This window comes from Marmota marmota, unplaced genomic scaffold, assembly GCF_001458135.2.
Source record: "Marmota marmota marmota unplaced genomic scaffold, marMar, whole genome shotgun sequence".
Lineage (NCBI taxonomy): Eukaryota > Metazoa > Chordata > Mammalia > Rodentia > Sciuridae > Marmota > Marmota marmota.
Window position 1 is genome coordinate 16,625,160 of NW_026000241.1, and position 21,991 is coordinate 16,647,150.

The following is a 21,991-nucleotide window of genomic DNA, read 5'->3' on the forward strand; positions in this document are numbered from 1 at the left end:
TGTATATATATATATATATATATATATATATATATATATATATATATATATATATATATATATCACATTTTCTTTATCCTTTCATCTGTAGCCTATTTATTATACATAGTGAAACCTTTCCAGCTCTCTGAAAGTTGAGAGAGTAAAGGTTAAGTAAAGAGAGCCCTTTCTGTCTCCATATAGATGTATACACAGGCTGCCTCTATGGCCTCTGCTAAATAAGGCCTCTCAACTTTTATAGGCTGCTTTTCCTCCTTTTTCCTTCTGTTTCTCCTAAAATCTTTTCCTCTTTCTATTTTTTTTAATTAGGGAAACTGTATTATTAAAAAACAACAACTTTATTTTGAACTAATTTGAGACTTACAGAAAATTTGGCAAAAATTTTCTTATGCCCTCACACAGTTTCCTATAATGGCAATGTTATATAATCAAAGTTTAATTGTTAAAATCAAGAAAATAACATTTATATAATACTGTCAATACTATATAGACCTCATATGAATTTCACTAGTTTTTTTCACTAAAGCACCTTTTCTGTCCCAGGATCCTACATTACACAGTTTCTTCCAATCTGTGACAGTTTTTTGATCTTTCCTTGTCTTTCATGACTTCGATCCTTTTGAAGAATATTGGTCAGTTATTTTGTAGACTGTGAATCAGTTTGAGATTATTTTATATTTTCTCATGATCAGAATGCATTTTGGGTAAGAATATAGGAATTATCTTGTGTTTTCAGTATATCATATCAAGAGATTCATTCTGTCAATATGTCTTATATGGTTAACCTTGATTTTTTTGGTTAAGGTGTGATCTTTTGGTCTCTCCACTACAAAGTTACTAGCTTTCCAAATTCTAGTTAATGAATACCTTGGAAGAGATACTTCAAAACTATGCAAATAATCCTGTTTCTTCTTGAAAGTTTTGAGGCCAATTATAGTATCCATTGGTAGATTTTGTCAGTAGTGGTTATTACTTTAATCTCAATATTGATTTTTATCTTTTTTGTTTGGAATTCACTTGTAATTAAGAGCTGTTCCTTCTGCTCATATATTTATTTTATTTTTAAAATTTTATTCTTTTTAATTATACATGACAGTAAAATGTATTTTGACATGTTATATATACATGGAATATAATTTCCCATTTTACTACTGTCATTACTGTCATGTATAACTAAAAAGAACAAATAAAAAAATTTAAAAAAAACCTTCCTATTCCTGTGGTTGTACATGATGTGGAGTTATACCGATGTGTATTCATATATGAACATAGGAAAGTTATCTTATTACCATCCCCAGCCCTTTCCTCATTCCCCTTTGTTTAATCCAACGACCTTCTATTCTTCACCCACATATTATGTGTTAGCATCCACATATCAGAGAGAACATTCAGCTTTTTGTTTTTTGAGATTGGCTTATTTCACTTAGCATGATAGTCTCCAGCTCCATCCATTTACCAGCAAATGCCATAATTTCATTCTTCTTTATGATTGAGCAGCAATCCATTGTGTATACATACTACATTTTCTTTATCCATTCATCTGCTGAAGGGCACCTCGGTTGGTTCCATAGCTTAGCTCTTGTGAATTGAGCTGCTATAAACATTAATGTGACCGTGTCTCTATATAGTATGCTGATTTTATGTCCTTTGGGTATAAATCAAGGGGAAAACTGGGTCAAATGGTAGTTCCATTCCAAGTTTTCTGAGGAATCTCCATACTGCTTTCCAGAGTGATTGTACCATTTTGCTGTCCCACCAGCAATGTGTGAGTATGCCTTTTCCCCCACATCCTTGCCAACGTTTATTGTTACTTGTATTGATAATTGTCATTCTGACTGGAGTGGGATGAAATCTCAATGTGGTTTTAATTTGCATTTCTCTAATTGGTAGAGATGTTTAACATTTTTTCATGTATTTGTTGACCATTTGTATTTCTTCTTCTGTGAAGTATCTATTAAGTTCATTTTTATTGATTGGGTTATTTGGGTTTTTGGTGTTAAGTTTTTTGAGTTGTTTATATATCCTGGAGATTAATGCAGTTATCTGAGGTGCAGGTGGCAAACATTTTGTTGCATTCTGTAGGCTCTCTCTTCACTTTATTGATTGCTTCCTTTGCTGTTAAGAGGCATTTTAGTTTGATTCCATCCCATTTATTGATTCCTGATTTTACTTCTGTGCTTTAGGAGTCTTGTTGAGGAATTCGGTTCCTAAGCCAAAATGATGGAGATTGGCTGCCCATATATTTATTTATTCAATTATGTCAGTATGGACTCATGGATATTTATTTTATTATATGGAATAAAATCCAATAGCATCAATTTTTTTTTTTGCTTAAATGTCTCCAACTTTAGCTATGAGTCACTCCTTCAGATTAGCCCCTGTGTTTTTTCATCAAACCTCCATCTATTTTTGAGCACTTCCTCACAAGCATAAAATGCTTCAAGCTCATCTTGAGTTTTCCTTGTCCCAGCTCTGGAATCAACCACTCCACTTCTCTAGGGATCTCTGGTTACTATTTGGAGATGATATTGAAAACAAGATCTAGTAATAGGTGTGACATTTCTTTCTTTTTTTTTGTTAAATAACTATTTATTCATTTATGTTTAGTTGTAGATGGACACAATATCTTTATTTTTTTTTTATGTGGTGCCGAGGATCAAATCCAGTGCATCACATGTGTGAGACAAGCACATTACCACTGATCTATAGCCCCAGCCCAATAGGTTTGGCATTTCTAATTAGAGTGTCATTGTTTCTAGGACTTCTCAGTAGCTAGAGCTAAAATATACATGTGTATAAACTAACCTAGGATACTCACATCTATATTACTGAATCTATCTGCATATGTTTATATAAAAAACCTTGAGTTAAACAAATGGTCATTTAGCCTTTTAAAATTTGTAACATAAAAAAAATTTGTAACATCTCTCATCTATTCTGTATTTATTTGTTTGTTTGATTCTGTGAATTTCAGGCTTGCTAATTTATACCTCAGTGAGAAACATTTTTATTGTATAGATTTATATTTATTTAGTCATTTTATGTTCATCTGTGCTTATTTTATTTTTTATCTTTAGCCTTTGAACAGTGAGTCAAGGTACTGTTCTTTCCCACCCACTTTACTGTGGTTTTGTTAGTCATTTGTAGATTGCTTAGGCTCTTTTTTTCAGTGTTTGTCCTATATTTTGTTTTTTCCCAGTCTTATTAGTTTGTTTGTTCATACTTGGGGTATGTAAGAGCATGTGAAACATTGCTGTGGGATTCAGACTCTCTGGGAGTCTGACCTTTCCAAAAGATGTATTTAGAGAAATGTTACTTCCTCCTCATTCTGCTCTACTCCCTCCATCCTCATTTCCCCTTCTTTGTGCTCCTTACCTGTCCACCCCTGTAAATAAACTGTCTTTAATTTCAGGCTTCTTCTTCCTTTTGCAGCAATGAACAGATACATATGTATTTTATTACATCTCCTTTTTTGGGTGAAGAGTCACATTGTACAGATACACTTTGGCACTTCGCTTTTCATTAACAGTATATCCTGGGGAATGTACTCCATATGAATTCATAGGAATACATGCATATGTAGTATAGTTTGATTATATATTAAAGTTTTCATGTAGGAGAGTTGCACCAATTTCATTACCACCAATAATGTATGAGAGTAACTCTCTCCCCACAGCCCTCCCAGCAGAATTTGTTGTCACATTTAACTTTTTTTTTTTCCTCTGGTCTGATAGATGAGAATTGTTCTCTTGGTGTCATTTTAATTTGCATTTCTCTAATTATGTTGGATCATTTATACATTTGAGAACTTTTAAAATATTTTTCTTTGAAAAAGAATATGTAAAAAAGCATATTTATGTATTAATATTAATATCTCTTCCCCATTTTTCTATTTTTTTTGTCCTTTGTCCTTGATTTTAAAGAATTCTTCCATTTATCATCTCTTTGTGGTATATGAGTATTTTTCTCCCAGTTTTTCAGTTATCTTCTGACTTTATCCTTTTTTGTCATACAATTACAATGAAATCAACTTTATCAATCTTTTGTTTTATTCTTCCCAGATTTGGAGTCAAAGTTAAAAAGTGTTTCTCCACAACAAAATTACAAAGGAATTTGCTGATATTTTCTTCTATATATTTTCTGCCTGTGTGGGTTCTTTTTATTTATTCCTGAACTGTTGGAATTTAAGGATGAGTTTTATCTTTTTCCAAATGACTTCCTATTTGTCTCACCTCCATTTATTAAAAAAAAATGGTCTTTGACCTCAGTGATTTCACATGCCACTAATTCTAGACTTTCTCTTCTATTCTACTCATCTTTTTGTCTGTTGATGAATACATCAAGCTTCTTTGAATCACCTCTTTAAAAACCAGTTTAAAAATTTAAAGTACACTCATATACACATTAGGATGGCTAAAAGAGACAATAACACGTGTTGTGACAATGATATAGAAAAATAAGAAAGTTCATTTGCTGGTGGTTAGAAAAATGGCTCCTCTGCTTTGAAAACAGTGTGGCAGTTGCTGAAAAAGTTCAAGTTACCATAAGACCCAAAAATATGCTCCTAAGCACATACCTAAGACAAATGTAAAAGTGAACAACTTCTAAAATGATTATTTATAGCAGTATTATTCAAAATAGCCCCAAAGTGGAAAATACCTAAATCTTCATCAACTGATGAATAGATAAACAAAATGCAGTATATCCATACAGTAGAATATTATTCAGTCATAAAAGGAAGTACTAACACAGGATGAAATATGGATGAATCTTTTATTTCACTTAGCATCTGATGCTAAGTGACAGAAACCAGACATAGAAGGCCACATTTACATGAAATGTCCAGAATAAGAAAATCCCTAGAGGTAGAAACTAGATTACTGGTTTCCAGGGGTTGGTATATAGGGTTGGTGGGAGATAAGGAGTGACTGCTAGTAAGTATGAGGTTTCTTTTTGGAATGATGAAAATGTTCTAGAATTTGATAGTAGTAATGGTTGAATAACTTCATAAATATTCTGAAGCCTGTTGAATTATATACTTTAAAAGGGTGAATCTTATAGCATATAACCTATATCTCAATTAAAATATTTAGAGGAAAAAATAGAAAGTTCAAGCACTTGGTAAAAACAAACAAACAAAACCCCAAACACTTAAAAAGGATATGTGATAAAAAGTTAATCCTTTCCACAATGTCAGTTGCCAAACTTTTTTTTTAAGTCTTGTCAGTGTGTGTATTTATAAAATAATTTTTCCTTTTTCAAATATAAATGTGGGCATATGATACATTCTATTCAGTAATACTTTTCATTGAACAATATATCTTGACTATCTTCCTAATAGTAACTTGATAGCTATGTCATGTTTATAACCCCTTATAATATTTACTGTTACAACCATATGCTATTAATTAAGATTTAAATGTGTTTTAGTTTATTTTGCTGTTGCAAACAATGCTCAGAGATCATTCTTTTTATATTTTTATGAGTTGATAGGAATGTATCTATAAAATGATTTCCTAGTTGAAAATTTTGTTTGAAATTATTTATTTATTTAGATAAATTTTAAATAGATTACCTTAGAAAATCAAAAATACGAATGGTATATGCTGAGAGTCTCTATTCTAACACTGTTCTTCCATTTCCTGAATACTACTAGTATCTTATGTTTTCTTCTGCAAATATTTTTGATGTACATAAGTTTGTGTATGTTTAAAACATTAGCATGTTGGTATATTTGGATTTTGAAAGCTATTACTAACTTGAACCCAAGAAATGTTGCCCTAACAGTGAATGGGATTATTTTCATATTGGGTATTTTTTGATAATGTAGAGTCAAAAACTCTTCACATTCTTTAATCTCAGATAAATTTCAAATCTACTATTTGAAATAGTCATGACATCAGTAGGACCTTAAAAATCTTTAGTTCTGTTGGTATTTTGGTAGCTGCTGGTTGTTATGATGGCCCTGCTGGCACTTCAGCAGAGTGATTTGAGAATCCCAGGAAAGCAGAGTCTCAAGGAATCAGCAGAGTTGGGCAGCAGCAGACCCCAAACCTAGAAATGGTCATCTTCTAGAATTGAAGTAAGAGCTTGTTCCATTTGGGTAACAGCTTGTTCCGTATGGCTTGGTTAGAACAAGATACTCAAATTAGTTTAGGCAAGAAAGGGAATTTATTGACTCTTATGAATGAAAAGTCCAGAGTTTGGTTCAGATGCTTGCTGCAATGGTGTCTTCAAGAACCTGTCTTACCTCTTACCTCTGCTTTCTTCTGTGCTAAGTTCACTGTTAGTCAAGTTCCTTTTCAGTTGAAGCACCAGAACCTTCAGACTTACTTTCTGCCAATTTGTCAAACTCAGCCAAAGAGAGGAAACTCCTTCCAATAGTTCAGTAAAAATATTACAAGTATGTCTAATTGACCTGACTTTGTCACATGCCCTACATGAACCAATCACTTGGCTGGAAGGATGGACTGATCTAATTGGCTAAGTCCTGGTTAGGTGATATCACCTGAAGGGCATGATGAGATAGAACCAGTAGGATGGAATTATTTGATTAGGTAGGTGGTGGTGAGGCCTTCATCCCTTGAGCTGGTGGGTGGGATAGAACCAGCAGGGAGGAATGATCTGATTAGCCAGATCCTGGTGAGGTATTAGCTCTTGGGCCAGGGAGTTGGATTGGAGGTGGAATGTGACAGGTCTTTGTGTCTATCTGATATTTAGTCTCATCAAATCAGGTAGGCTGAGAATGAGCAAGAGGCACTTTTCCAAAGGAAAACTGTCCCCCCCACACCCACTCAGGAAAAAAGGGAATGAATACTAGACAGGCAAAAAATTTTGTCACTGGGCTGGGGTTGTGGCTTAGTGGTAGAGCGCTTGCCTAGCACTTATGAGATTCTGGGTGTGATTCTCAGCATCACATAAAAATAAATAAATAAATAAAGGTATTGTGTCTAATCACAACTAAAAAAAAATTTAAAAAGAAAATTTTGTCAGTGGCCTTCAGATTTTACTTCTTTATCCCCTAAAATAATTTTGAAAACCTGTGTGCCTATTTATGTGTTTTTAAGTTGATATCTGGAATTTTTAGCATGGAAATCTAAATAATTGTAAGAAAGAATTATTTTCAGAATTTTATATATGTTGCTATTTTAAAATAGAACATCTTACTCCTTGTATATAATAAAATATAAATGCCACAGAAATTTTATATCCTCTAACATCTATTTAAAATATTATAGACAAGCTCTTTAATAGCAAAAAATATCAACTGTGCATTCCTCTTTTTGGATCTTTCCCATTTACTTTTCTTTTTAAAAAAAATATTTATTTTTTAGTTTTAGGTGGACACAATATCTTTATTTCTTTTTAATGTGGTGCCGAGAATCGAACCCAGTGCCTCACGCATGCTAGGTGAGCGTGCTACCACTTGAGCCACATCCCTATCCCTTTCCCATTTACTCTTCTAAAAGAAATTTACCCTAATATATTTTACGCTGGAGTACCTTATTGATCATCCAGTATTATTCTTCTGGAACAAAAATACTCATGTAACTTGAAATGTTAAAACATTTCTGTGATTGTCAGGTTCTAAGGGCTAAATATGTTTTCTGAATCGAATTTTGACTAAAATTATTACCACAAAGCTAATCAAAGCATAAATATAGTAAACATTTTTATAATTGTTAAACATAAAAATAAAGTTTTAGAGGTAGATAGGGGTGGATTGCAGTGCCTTTTAAAAGGGCTTTTTCGGCATCAGTTTTAATTGTCCCTTCATTTGGGGCAGTATAATATAGTAATTATACTAGTTTTCTATACTGTGTAACAACATAACCAAAACCAGAGTGGCTTAGAACAATACCCATTTATTAGCTCACAGTTCTATAGGTCAGTAGTCTGGTGTGATGTGACTATTTCGGCTCATTTTCTGGCAAGGATGAAATCAAGCTATTAGCCTCAGCTATGTTCTCATCTGGAGTTCTAGGCTCTCTTTCAAGCTTATTGGTTGAACTGACAGAGACAGTTCTTCCTATGTTTCCTTGATGGCTGACAATAGAAACTACTCTTAGCTTCTACAGGCCACATACATTTAAATGTCTTATGGTTCCCTGCATCTTCATAACCAGCTGGGGATTTCTTATGCATCAGATCCCTCTCATACTTTGAATCTTTGACCTCTTCTCTTTCTGAGCTCTAGAACTTTGACCTTTAGGACTTTTGTGATTAGGTCAAGCTGATCTGGATAATCTCCCCATCTTCAGGTCAATTGATTTGGGATCTTAATTATATTTTCAGAGTCTCATTACAGTAGCACCTAGATTAATATTTGATTGCATAACTGGGATAAAGTATTTTTTACATTATGGGTCAAGAATCTTGGTGCCTTATAATTTTGCCTACTGCAGTAAGATCCTTGAAGGGTAGGAAGTATGAATTTGTTTTTGTAAAGTGAAAGATAGGCAGTTGTGACTAGGGAGATGAGAAAGGAGAACACTATAAGCAGGATGATATTTGGAATAAAGATGCCTTGGCAGGCAATAAGTTTTATTAAAGATTAGGTACGGAAGTTGGAGGTCAGGCTTTGATTTGTTTAACTCTGTGCCAACATAAGTCTTTGTGTACCTCCAGAGATATACCTGTTCCATTCTGAAAACTGTTGCAATTGTGATCACAGAGACACCTTGATGCTTGGCAAATAGAGTAGAGCAGCAAATGAAGCCTACAGCTAGAGGTTTGGGGCTGGGAGGGTGGAAACAATGACAACAAAAAACCCCGATGCCAAAGCAATTGCTACTTCTTTCTTCTTCTATCCCCAGATGGGCTTCTTCTTGTTCTTGTTCTTGTTCTTCTCTTTTTTCTGGAACAATATTCTGTTTCCTCTCTAGGGAATAAAGAACTGAAGTCACAGCTTGCTCTTATCCTTACAGCTGTAACTGTTGCCTAGTAACCAGATTCCCCCTCTCCTTGCTTGTTGCCAAGGAGAGGGGAGAAAGGTAGAGAGGAGCGCACTTCTGAACCTCTTAAAAGCTATTGTCCTTTCCACTCCACACAGGACTCCTTGCTTTGGGGAGTTGGGTGGACTGCTCTAATCTGACAGTTTAGGTTCCTTGAACAGAGGGAGCCTGATTCTTTTGTCCTGGGCAACTGGGAGGAAGAGCACTCATGGGGACGTCTCCTTATGGAAGGAACCATGACAGTCCCCCCTTCTCATTTTGGCCTGCCCTAGGACAAACAGAGGATGTGCAGATGCTCCTGCGCTTTGGGGCAGACCCCACTCTGCTGGATCGACAATCTCGGTCTGCTGTCGATGTCCTGAAGAGGAATAAGAACTTCAAAGCCATTGAGAAAATCAACAGTCACTTGGAAAAGCTGGCTACATGTTCTAAGGACCTATCAGGTACAGCTCCTGTAAATTAACTTTTTTGGGGGATAAAACTGGTTCTGTGATATCAGATACAAATCAGTTTATCTCTTCTTGGGACACATAGATCTAAGTGAGACCCCTCTTTTCCAACATTCAGAAAACTGGTATGCTTTTTTTGGAAAGATAGAATGAGACAACTCTTATTTAGAGGGTATCTATGACATTCTGGGAACTTTTCCAGACCCACCTTTGAACAGTATTGGTGATTTTTTTTCCCCCACATATTCACACGGTAACAAATGAAAAAAAAATCATACAGAGTAGGAGATGACAAAAATCAAGTCTACTCCTCAGAAAAAAAATTACTGCCAATAATTTAAAATGTATATCTATTTCTGAATTTATTGACTTGGGTTAGTCTCTATTGACAGACTCTCCTGAATAAGAGGAAGCATTTAACTATATCGGTCCTACTTGTTGAATTTGATCTGATAAGGTTACTTGTATCATTTATATTCCATTTCTTAACTGTGAATTTTCTATGTTTCATCTATAGATTGATTCTAAAAAATGAGAACAGTGGGTGCATGGTAGTATTATATAAATGTTACCCTTTCTATAACTAGTGGCATGGCTGGACTCACAGAAATAAATCACTAAATGTCCTGAAAACTTTGTGTTCTTTGCATGTGATACTCTTAAAACCAGTTTAATGAAATATGTATGTATTTTTATGTTTCTTGTAGTTTCTTGCACTTATGTATTATCTGTTACCTGAATAAGTTTCTTTCTTGATCTGCTAGAGTAGCTACTTAATAAGTTTTTACAAGGGCAGCATCGATGGTAGACTTAATAAGTTCTTAAAAATGTCTTTATTTTTTCCTCGTATTGATTAATAATTTGTTTGAGTATAGGCATTATATTCATTGATAGTACGTGTACTTTATTCCATTTTATTATTTTTGTAATTAGAATGAGTTTTTATAACCAGTGATATGTTAAAGTTTAATGGCAGTTTTTTCTTATGTCCAACAATCTGTGCTATCTTTAGATTTATGAAATACATTATATAACCTTGTTACAGCTTTGAAGAAATTGTTTCATTGCCTTTTATCCCCAATTTCTACTGATTAGAAGTCTGATGTTAATCTCATTTTTCCCCTTCTAGAATTTTTCTGTTTTTGAGTTCTCAAATTTCTTTCAGATGTATCAAGATGTGGGTCCTTATTCATTGTTCTTGTTTGGCACCTGTTGGTACATTTTAATCTGTCTTTCTTACCTTAGAGAAATTATCTTTTATTATTTTACTACTCTCCAATGTTTCTTTTCTCTTATTGCTACTACTGTTAAATGGCCAAGTTTCTTGAATTAATAATAAATGTCTTTCAACTTGTCCCTAATATTTTCTCCCCAGATTTTTAACTTGGCTTTTAGCTTTTCCTTTTATAACTCAGTCTGTCCATTGCTACATTTTGAATTTGGGAAATCATAGTTTTAATTTCTAAGAATCTCTTTCTTCTTATTATTGTTTCTTATTATAGAAGCTTATTCTTATTTTGCATTTATCACATCTTCTTGAATTACATTTAAGAATATTAATTGTATATACATGCAGATATATAAAGAATGTATATGTGTGTGCATGTGTATGTATGTGTGTGTATCTATCTCTGTCTCTATCTGTATTTATTTATTTAAAGAATGTTCTCTTCTATTCCCTGAATTATTGCTTTTAGGGTTAGTTGATTCCGTTTCTTGGTTCTATTTTGTGCTGTTGCTTTTCCTTAATCATCTTCTGTTCTTTGTATTATTTATGTTTGTGAATGAAGTAACACCTTGATCAATACTTATTAAGTGGATAGTGTACATAGTTAAATTTGTTTCTCCAGAAATATTCCCTCCCTGAAATGAGTGGGTGAAGCTACTCTGTAGGTGGAGAGCGTTGAGGTGGGAGGCAGTCTGACGTCTAGGGATTAGATGTAGAGTATGGAAAAGGTTTACGTGGGGAGGTTGAAGCTGCTTTTCATTTAATACACCCTCACTGGAATTTCCCCATTTGTTTCAATTTTTACTTATTTATTTTAATATCATCTGTCCTTTCCATGAGGCCATGATAATGAGGAAAGAGAAATGTTTTTGCAGAGTTCTCTTTTTTTTTAATGGATGTTCTTCTCAAGCGATGACATATTATGTTTAGTTTTTAAATGACCTCATGTTTTAAGGAATTATGATTTTGTCTTGAGGTTATATAATTAACAAACCATTGTGAAGTGCTGAGAGTTTGTGTACATGATGTCAGTTTCAGAATTGTTTCTCCAATTTGAGAAATTAAAATAACCACAGGGATTACTTAGCTAATTAATTTCTAGGTTTCAAATAATAACAACAAAAAGAGAACTCCTAGTTAATAGAAGAAAATGGCTGCTTTGTTTGCAAATTTATCTTTTATTAATTATGATTTTAATTCTTAGAATAATGGGTATCTTTAGTGTTATACTTCTTAGCATGACATTCGTTATTAAAGTTTTAAGTTTTGATTGTTTCCTTGTATAATAGAATCTCTGAATACCTGCTAATCCAAAAAACATCTAATTGTCTGAGACAAATTTTTTTCCCCCTTTTGTGGGACTGGGGATGGAACCCAGGACCTTGGACATGGTAGCAGGTGCTATACCCCTAAGCTATACCTGTAGCCCTGAGAGATGATTCTTAATCTTACTTTGATCTTCTTCACCGGTTAAATCAGTAGCCTCTGTTTGGAACCCAGAGAAGAGACTCAGGAGAATCTCAGCCTGTCTATACTCATTACAGTTCAGCTTACTTGCTTGGCAGAAAAGCATTCATGAGAGGAATGTGCAATTAAAGGCCTGCCATTTGACTCATCAGGTAGCCTGTGATGGCAGTGGATACATGTAAGCCTAAAGCCCCCTGTCCTCCTTGGCAAACTTGTTGAATGTTTGAATACTTCAAAATTTTCTGAAACATTGACCATGAAGACTTTCAGGACATGCTAAAGGAATATTGAAAGACTATAAACAATTAATGTGAAAAGAACTGAACTGATACAAATTTAAAAAGAAGAGGATGATAGTAGTCAGGAAGGGCCAGTAAATCAGAGCCTTCCTGTATTCCCTAAAAGTACTTCTAGCAGCAGAACCCTTGTAGAAGTCTTCAAATATCTCTGTGTGTAATAATATCTGGATGGGAGAGACATTGTCCAAAATGTCAGTGTTCCTTTATACATCCATATGGCTGTATATAGTTGTAGTATACTTTTTGTTTCTAATATTTTGCCTGTTGCACAAACTTCAAAACCTAAGGTGGGACTAGGAGATCTTTCTAGACCAGTTCTATTTGATATAATTATATGAGACAGTGGAAATGTTCTGTATTTGTTGTGTCTGATATAGCCATTGGTTACATATACTCATTGAGCAATTAGAATGTGTATGTCTTTTTTATTATTATTTATTTTTCCACATTTTTTATTGGTGCATTATATTTATACATAATGTTGGGATTTGTTGTTATATATTTGAACAAAATGTGTATGTCTTGTACATCTGAACAATTGAAATTTTATTTTTCTTTAATTAACTTTTATGTAAATTAGTGTCCACTATATTAGACAGTGTAATTTTAGACTTCAACTATCAAAAGTTCTTTATATTCAGAATAGTGATCAAGAAAATGGTGGGAGGGTGAAAGGAAAGTGCCCTAAGAGCCATGGGAATGAAGATGGATTTACTTTATTTTTATGGACCATAATTCCTCCCCATCTTTATCCATTGAGGGGACAGAGGGAAATGTCTTTGGAAACAGCTGCTGCTGGAGTGTTTGTACCCCTGTTCTTGACTAAAAAGTCTCACCCAATGATTTTGATTTTTTTTTTATATCAGTGGTCCTGAGTGCAGTACATTTAGGACATGAAGTTTTATTCACTTAGATGATAAATGAACATTTCAATTTCAGACTAGGATTAAAGATGCTTTCTCTCTTGATCCTTTCTGAGAGTTTCTGTTCCCCATTTTGCTGAAAACAGTGGTGCTGATCTCTTTGGATAGGGCTATCTTTGGCATGGAGGTAAAGAAATAAAGAGTCTTGTGGAAGATTTCTGGTTCTCTAAACCAGAGCTTTCCCAACGTGTTCATGTATAAATATTTGGAAGCCTATGTTAAGATGCAGATTTTGATTCATCAGGTTCAGGGTGGGATCAGACATTCTGCATTTGTCTCAGTTGCTAGGGAATGCCAGGGACCACTTTGAAGAACAAAACTTTAATCCTTTATAAATAGTCAAGATTATAGGTTATTGCCTTTACTTGCCTTTTATGGCCACCAGCAGATGGCAACCATGTCCACTTTCCCTAGTGGCTGTTGCTGCTCAGCTCTTAGGACCAAGAACAAGCAGATTGGAACCTTTGTCTTACTAGCACTGTGCCTTTTCAAGTGAGCTCAAGTTCAGACCTCTGAGGGGAGCCAGATGTATTTTGCTCAACACCAAGACAGTGCTTCTTTCCAGTTAATGCAGATGTGGGGTTTTGATTTAAAAGATGTCCATCGCATTTTCTCCTTTTTATAAACCTATGTTTTCATTTGTTTTAGGAAATGTATGAAATGTAGCAAAGGAGATATTAATTTTTATAAATATACCTCTAGGAAAATTAATATATTTGGGATTTGGTCATTTAGTCTAATTCTATGCATTTATAATTATAACATTTTTATTTTCTTTTATAAAAATGGAATGGATATATTAATTGAACCTGATCAAATTGTGTGTAATACAATTTATCAGTTTTGTCTTTTATACCTTAAAAAAGGTATTTTGGGCAAAAATGAAATGATTTATTTCTATTTCCTAATATTTCCCAGCACTATTGTAACTTCAGAAGATCTCTTTAATTTTTAATTTCAGATTTGCTGATATATTTTTGCTAAATATGGTAATTATAGAGAATTATAAAAATATAGTGTTATACGGAAACAAAATTTATTATAATTACACTTTGGCTTGTTTTCATTTAGTCTTGTTATTGTTTAATTAATAGTCATTTTTAAGAAAAATCTGTAATTATAATGCATAAGCAGCTTCATATCCTGATGTTTCTTTGTCTCTTATTAAGCTTGTAGGAAATTTAGGAAAAAAGAAAAAAAAAAAACCAGAAAATTTTAGTGTAATATACAAGTCACCCACCATCTTACTTCCCAGGGACACCATTTGTCATATTTAGACTTTCCTTATATGTATTTTTGTGTTGTCAGTAACATTCTTTGATTTTTTTTCCTCTAATACCTGGAGGTTTCTCTAATTAGGAACTGCCTTCTTAACTATCTAAACCATCTAATGTATTTATAATACTGCATCTAATTATCTCTATTGTCAGCTTAGCACATTTCTGTTCATTTTCATGTGACTTTTATACTAAGCCAGTTTTTCTGGAGAAATGATCTGCCTGAAAAGCTTTTAATGGCATGGTACAAGGGGGCAAGCAAAGAAAGTTCTTCTTTTACCAAAGGTCCTATTTTTTTTTTTCTGTACTGTAAGGTTTTATTGTTTTCTGTGGCTTCATAGGTATTTTAGGATGAAGGTAGGAGGATACGTCCAGGGATGCTAGCCAGACATCATTCCACCACCCACATGTTTTCTGTCTCACAATAAACTTCTAGCTAAGGTGATGTGGGCTCATCTGGCAAATGGTTACCTTTTTCTCTTCTCTGGAGTATTGTAGATTTTACTTCTGCCGGGTGTCTGAAGCTCTCTTGATTAGATGGCAGTGAATGTTTGCCCCAGAAGTTGGTGCATGGATATTTCTGGTGTTCTGATTTGATTTGTTGAAATGGTAATCCAGGTGTGCATCAATAAGGTTGTCATTCCCTGCCTGCCCCATTGGATCCTTTTTACCGTTTCTGTGTACTTCCTAATCTTTGAGTTTCTTCACTTTGAAAAGCCAGTTCCTAATTAAGGCTTGTTTTGTTTTCAAGAAATGTCTTTGAGCTTATAGAGCCTGTTTGGCTCATGCTCCTTCAAACCAGAGGTGCCTAGGAATTTCCACTCTCCCATTGCAGCCCGTAGGCAGTGACTGATAGATGTGAAAATATGAAAACCCATTTCCCTTGTCTTATGTGGAGACAACTCTGAGGTCTGATTCATACTCCAGAACTCCTCTATGGGATGAGGCAAGGACACCCTCTGTGGGACTTTGCTTGAGTTTACCTTCTCAGTTGGATTCCTCTTCCACTTTTCTTTGGCTTTCCTACTTACTCCTTTGCTGGTCTTCTTCCTTAATAAACTACTTGCACACAATTCTTTGACTCTGGATCTGCTGCTGGGCAATCTGTTTGAAAATAACAATGTTTTCATTATTTGCACCCATTTTCAAGTAGTCCATCTCTTTTAATGTGTCTATACTTTGATAGAACATGACACTGGACATTAATTTATGTCTTTACAACCATGATAGCACTTCTGCTGTGAGTCAGGTATTTTTTCTTTGGTGAGAAAACAGACGTCCACCTGTGCTCTCCTATCTGTTCAGTAAAAATGCTTTTTGAGGATATAATTTGATTTTAACATATCATCAATAGGTGTTTTGTCATTGTGACTGTTTCCTTGAATAAGTTGAATCAAGGAGATATTATCTTTCTTGGCCAGCAAGATGACTCCTTACTTAAATTGGCCTTTCCAGGTTGTCAGTAAGACATACAAATTTGAATGGCTGGCATATGGTTAGATGATGACATTGCACCAAGCCACCTTTTCTACTGTTTACTTTCCTGAATTATTTTGTTAGTTATCTAAACAGACTACCCCAAATTTATTGACTAAAAAAAAAAAGCATTTGTTTAGCTCTAGATTCTGTATGTCAGCAGTTTAATTTGGGCCGTTCGTACTGTCTTAATTGAACTCCTTCAAGTGTCTGCAGTCTTTGCTGATCTTGGCTGGATTCTTTCACATCTATGAGGCCTCAGTTTGGACAACAGATTTCAATTTGTTCTATGCTGTCTCTTATTCCCCAGCAGGCTAGCCTGGACTTGTTCTTATGGCAGAGGCCAGGTCCAAGAGCCAATAGAGGTATACAAAATTTCTTGATACCCAGGCTCAAAACTGGCACAAAAATCACATCTACTGAAATATACTGGTCATAGCAACTCTATAAGCCAGGCCAGAATCAAGAGACTGGAATGGAGAATAATCCAAATTTCTTGATGGAAGGAGCTGCAAAAGATGTGAAAAAATAGAGGGGAAGAGAACTGTGGTTATTTTTGCAGTCTACCACAGCCGCGATCTCTGCATTCAGAAGCATCACGTGGTGGTGTTTTGCAGGACTCAGCAATGGTGATGGACCCACTAGTGACAGCGACATTTTCCGGAAGACCTCTGAGCAACTGGTGCAGTACATGAATTCAGGAAACCGGTTATTGCATAAAAACTTTCTGAAGCAGGAAGTAGTTCAGAGGTTTTTGCGCCTCCTTTCTTCTTTGCAAGGTATTTTTCTTCACAACATTGAGTTGTGTTAAAGATGATCTGTGCCCATTAACTTGCTTTTCCATGGACTGGGGATGTAGCTCAATGGTAGAAAGTATTCTTAGCCTGGGTTCAGTTTCCAGTGCCACAAAATCCAAAACCAAATTCTATTCTGGTATCTTTTAAAAATTATTCTCTGAAAATAAAGGTAATGCATCTACATCTAGAACCTTCAAATAACACAAAGTTCTTCAGTGAAAAGTCTGTCCAGGCTGCATGATAGATATTAGTTTCTAAATTCCATCCCCAGAGGCAACCATTGGTACTAGTTTTTCATGTAAACCATCTTAGTGATTCTTTGCATATGCAGTCACTTTTTTACATACTATAGTTGTTTGTTCTATAGATAATGGCTAAATGTTGGAGTATAGGTTATTTTAGAATTGAATGTTGATTTTGTGTTTATGCTGACACCAGGAAACTTCCCCCAAAGAACTTTAGATGACAAACTTTAGATAATTATGACATGTTTTAGAAATTCTAAGTTGCTGAAACTTAGCATTTTAAAAATTGACATTTCATAAGGCTGAGATGTCTCAGTTTTACGCAGTGTATGGGAAGACATGACCAGAAGAGCCAGAAATGCTTTTCAGGATATATAGCAGACCCTAGTATTTAAGGCTTGAAGTTTTGTGTTTGAGTCTTAGCTCTACCACTTACTCCATCTATGACTTTTAGTTCAATTACCCACTTCTTTAAACTTCAGTTTTGTCATCCTGGACTCAGCTGGGGAGCTAATCTCATGAGATAATGTATAGATCACTTGATCCAAAGTCCTCTACATAAAATGTTAATGCCCATTAGCTTTTAGGGTGAGTTGAATGAAGTTGGATTGTAATATTGGGCTCGTTGTATATGAAAGAAATGGGTCAGAGACAAATGACACACACAAGACCCTAGGATGGGCCCTCCTTATATGAGATATATTAGAAGTGGACATTCTGTACAAATTACATCTAGGGAATCCTCTTGGTTTTGGACTTAATGTCATCTGACACATGAAGTCATTTCTTTTATACTTACTTAGGGTTATAAAAATAAAACTTGACCTTGGTCAAAAATTTATCACAGATGGGAATGTTACTTTTGGAATATCCTTTGTTTCTTAAGGTCTATGTTCCTGGGCTTCCTTTGTTTCTCTTTGGGGGATCCTGTGGGTTAGTGTGGGATCCTCTGTCTCTGGCTAGGGTCTTTCCCTTTTTCTCTGTGTTCCATACTATTTATGTCTTTCCTATTGGTCTTCTCACAGCTCTCTTCCAGAGTTCAGTCTTTAATTTACTTAACTCTTTTGATTCTTTATCTCTTTTTACTTTTTCTTTTCTCCTATTTGTGTCCTTAACTGCTCATAGGGTGGGATGTTGATAATTGTTTCTATTGGAATTTACAGAGTCAAATTGGTTTAAGTTGTCAAAAAAGTAACTTTTTAAAAATTTTTACTTTCATGCTAGAAATGCCACTAGCACCCATTCCCTCCCATCTTCAACTCAGCTGTCCTCTGGTCAGCTTTTATCTCAGACTCTCAGTGGGAACAAGTCTAGATCTCTTAACCTGTGACTCATCCAGCATTTCTGGACTTGTGGACCCAATTCTCTTTCATGGCAGTTGGAAGAAAAGTCCTAGGCTTCACTTTTGATCACAGTGTGTACCTCAGAACCAATAATTGATCAGGAGGATGGAGAGTCTTGATTGGCTCAGGCCCAAATCACAGGCTGCCCTATCCCTTTCATATCTCAGTAGAATACTGGAGGGTGGGAGTGTGGTTACCAGAAGACCAGTGAATAGATTCTGCGAAACAGAAATTGTGAATGTTTATTTTAAAAGTTTGCCTTTTATACTTTTATTCTAATCCTTGTTAAAATAAGATGATAGACTTGCCTATATTTAATTTGTTCTTATTTTAAATGAATATTTAAAATATTAAAATGAATATTCATTTTAGAAAAAAATGGGAAGCAAAAACTAGCAAATGCAAATCACATTGCTCATGTTTAGGTAATTTTTAATTTCTTCCCATCTGCTCTTTCTCCCTACTTTCTTACTGGTAGGATTGTCAGACCAAATACAGAATGCCCAGTAGAATTTGAATCTCAGATAAACAATTATTTTAGTGTATATTCCAAATATTTCATGAAATACACTAAAAATTTACTTGTTCATCTGAAATTCAATTTTAATTGACATCCTATATTTTTATTTGTGAAATCTGGCAATCTACTTACTGAGGATCTGTTTTAAAGTTTTTCTCCCTCAAAATTCATCAAAAGTTTGGTATGGGATAACCATTATCCTGTCACTGGACATCAAAGACCAGATGGCAACACTTAATGTAGCATGATACAAAATTCAGAATGAGGGATCAACTACCCTCTATTATCCTACAACTCTTGACTTTTTAATTATCTTCTAGTGTTTCCTGTAGTTCAGTGCTTCTTAATCGGGGCATACTCTTAATATTATTAAAAATTTAAGTCAGGATTTTGCCTGTCTCAAGTGTTTGCCCTGAACTCAATCAAGTATTCTGCCTTAAGAAGCAATTGTCAATTCTTCTATCTCTGAGGCCAGGCTCTGTATTCCCCTACGGTATTTCTAATGTCCTCCAGAAGCCTGTGAGATCATTGGTTACACTAATGTTCAAGAGTGCTTAAGTGACTTACTCAAAGTAATTAATTATTTATTTGTTTATAGTTTTGCCAATATATCAATAAAAATATTGATCTGTAATCCTTGTTAGTTGCATATAAATATTGGGTTGTAGTTGGGGGAGGAAGAGAAATCATATGAACCGTTTGTGGAGTGTGGTTGATTCTTATTTTTAAAAGAAATTCCTCCTGACCTGATCTGTGACATTAATCGAGACTGCGCCAACACCTTCATCAAGTTCTTACTGGAAAAACAAAAATGGTCCGAAGTGCTTCTGCTGTTAACACGCAAAGTAAGTGGGGAGCCACCACCCGGAGATTGCCTCATCAAGGACTGCAACCTCTCAGACCTGGACATCTGCACCATCATCCCCCACCTCAGTGCCTGGGACCAACGGAAGACACAGCTCCTGGGCCGCCTGATAGACAGTGGAGGTGAGAATGCCCAGATGAAACATGCTGGAGTATTGTCCAGGTTGTCTGGACTGGTGGTCTGGCTTCTTCTTGCTTTTGGAGATACCATGAAATTCTGCCTCATTCTCTTTTTATCTTCATCTTTTTGAAGCAGCTATGAGGGTCAATGGATTTTTCTGTAGGAATTCTGAATTTTTGTGAATTTCAGTTATCCCTATTCTCTTTCTGTCATATATAAGAAGCATTAGGTGTATGGATGGTCCTTGGCTCTGGTTTAGCCCACAATGCTCATTTCTCCCTGGCCTCTGGCTAGATTTTCCCCTGCAGGGCTTTTGGGCAATTCTTGTGGTATTCTCTTCTAATCAATGGATTGGGATTTGAGATGCTTGTTTTTAGTGTGAAACAGCCAAGGAATTGGTGGGTGGAAAATCTGTCATTTTAATCAAGAACAATCTCATATAACTGGGCATATGTCCGGAGTGTGCAGACATCTTGCTAGGTTGGGTTTTATTTTAAAAAGTAATTCAGAAACACCAGCTCCTTTCCCAAACCTCCACTCATGTAAGAGGAAGTGCCCTGCCCTTTGTAAAGAGCAGTAGCACTTAGGTCCTCAGTCCTCAGAATGCCATACCTAGTGTATGTAGAGCCTTTAGGCATTGCTCCACCCACTGCTTTCAGGAGGTAGAGGAAAGCCTTCTACAATTTATTTCTTCAAACCCCTATGTTCAGTTTTACTTTCTTTGCTCAAAAACTATAGTTGTCATGGTTTCCTTTTTTATTCCTTGGTTCAGAGCCTCTCCTAGGATCTGGTGCTAGGAACCAAGTCCCAGAGGTAAATGCATAGCTGCTGCAGATCTACAGAGGGTGAGGCTGCCTTGGTGGAGTTCAGAGAGCCTGTAATGCAGAGGGTGTGTGTGGATTGAGCTCAAAGGAAGGTGATATTGGAGGAAGATAGGTGTCAGGGAAGATGGCAATTAAAGGTAGAAGCTTAATAGAAGAAAAATGTGGGGAAGGTGTTCATGTCCTGCTCACTGATTGTGTGTCAGGTATGGTATTATGCAAGCATTAGGATTGCCATTATTCTGCCCTGTCCTCACTCTGAGGCAATGCATAGTGGGAACTATGGGCTCTGTGGTGGCATGAGAGGAGGGGCTGGAAGGGGGGTGAGGCCCACAGACAGAGCACTTGGAGCAGCAGGGCTTTCAGCCTGAGGGTACTGGGGTGGTAGGAGGATCTTGGTAATCAGGTCAGCAGCAGCTCCTCCTTGGCATCTAAATAGCAGAAACAGTCCCTTTCTCTTCAGGTGAGCCAGGATGTACCTCTTCCCAGGATGTCACTCACAAGTGCCCTTCTCTTCTGCCTTCTCCAGCCTTGCCCGATGGTCTGCAGCAGAGCCAGGAAAGGCCACTTCTCATGTGCCTGAAACATGAGGACTTTGAGTTGGCTTTTCTTCTCTTGACCAAGGGTGCAGACCCCCGCAGTATTTCTCTCACTGAAGGGGATACTCCTTTGCATGCAGCACTCCACATCTTTTTAGATATCAATGGTAAGCATTGTTTTTTAAGTGATCTTTTCCTTGATGAGTGTTTTAGTTAGCTTTGCATCACTGTGACCAAAATACCTGACAAGAACAGCTTAGAGGAGGAAAAGTTTATTTGGGGCTCACAGTTTGAGAGTTCTGGTTCATAGATGACTGTTCCATTACTTTGGGCCCAAAGTGAAGTAAAACATTATGGGGGAATGACATGGCAGAGGAAAACTGTTCCCCTTATGGCAGCAAGGAAGCAGAAAACGAGAAGGGACAAGGCAGAGGGGGCTGCAGAGAAGTTGTATCCTTCCAGGGCATGTCCGTAGTGACCTATCTCCTCCAGCCTCCCCACACCTGCCTATAGTTATCACCAGTCTGTTGAAACTGGGATAAGTTGATTAGGTCACATCTCCTATAATCCAATCATTTCACCTCCAAGTATTCCTATAACACAGGAGCTTTGGGGAACACTTTATATCCAAATCATAACAGGGTTGGAAGCTGGAAATTAGAACTGGT

The 21,991-nt window shown here is 35.7% G+C and overlaps 1 protein-coding gene across 5 annotated transcripts in view; it reads left to right on the plus strand.

Moving 5' to 3' along the window:
- The window catches only part of Trank1 (tetratricopeptide repeat and ankyrin repeat containing 1), an 84,315-nt gene that overhangs the window by 25,814 nt on the left and 36,510 nt on the right, over positions 1-21,991 (plus strand). For 3 of the 5 annotated variants that reach the window (XM_015489519.2, XM_015489521.2, XM_015489520.2), the window contains 4 exons: positions 9,227-9,397; positions 16,691-16,852; positions 19,711-19,965; positions 21,314-21,490. In XM_015489519.2, coding sequence (XP_015345005.1) covers positions 9,227-9,397; positions 16,691-16,852; positions 19,711-19,965; positions 21,314-21,490 — 765 coding nt within the window. The remainder of the gene's footprint in view (positions 1-9,226; positions 9,398-16,690; positions 16,853-19,710; positions 19,966-21,313; positions 21,491-21,991) is intronic. The other 2 variants (XM_015489522.2, XM_015489523.2) reach the window with 1 other exon arrangement.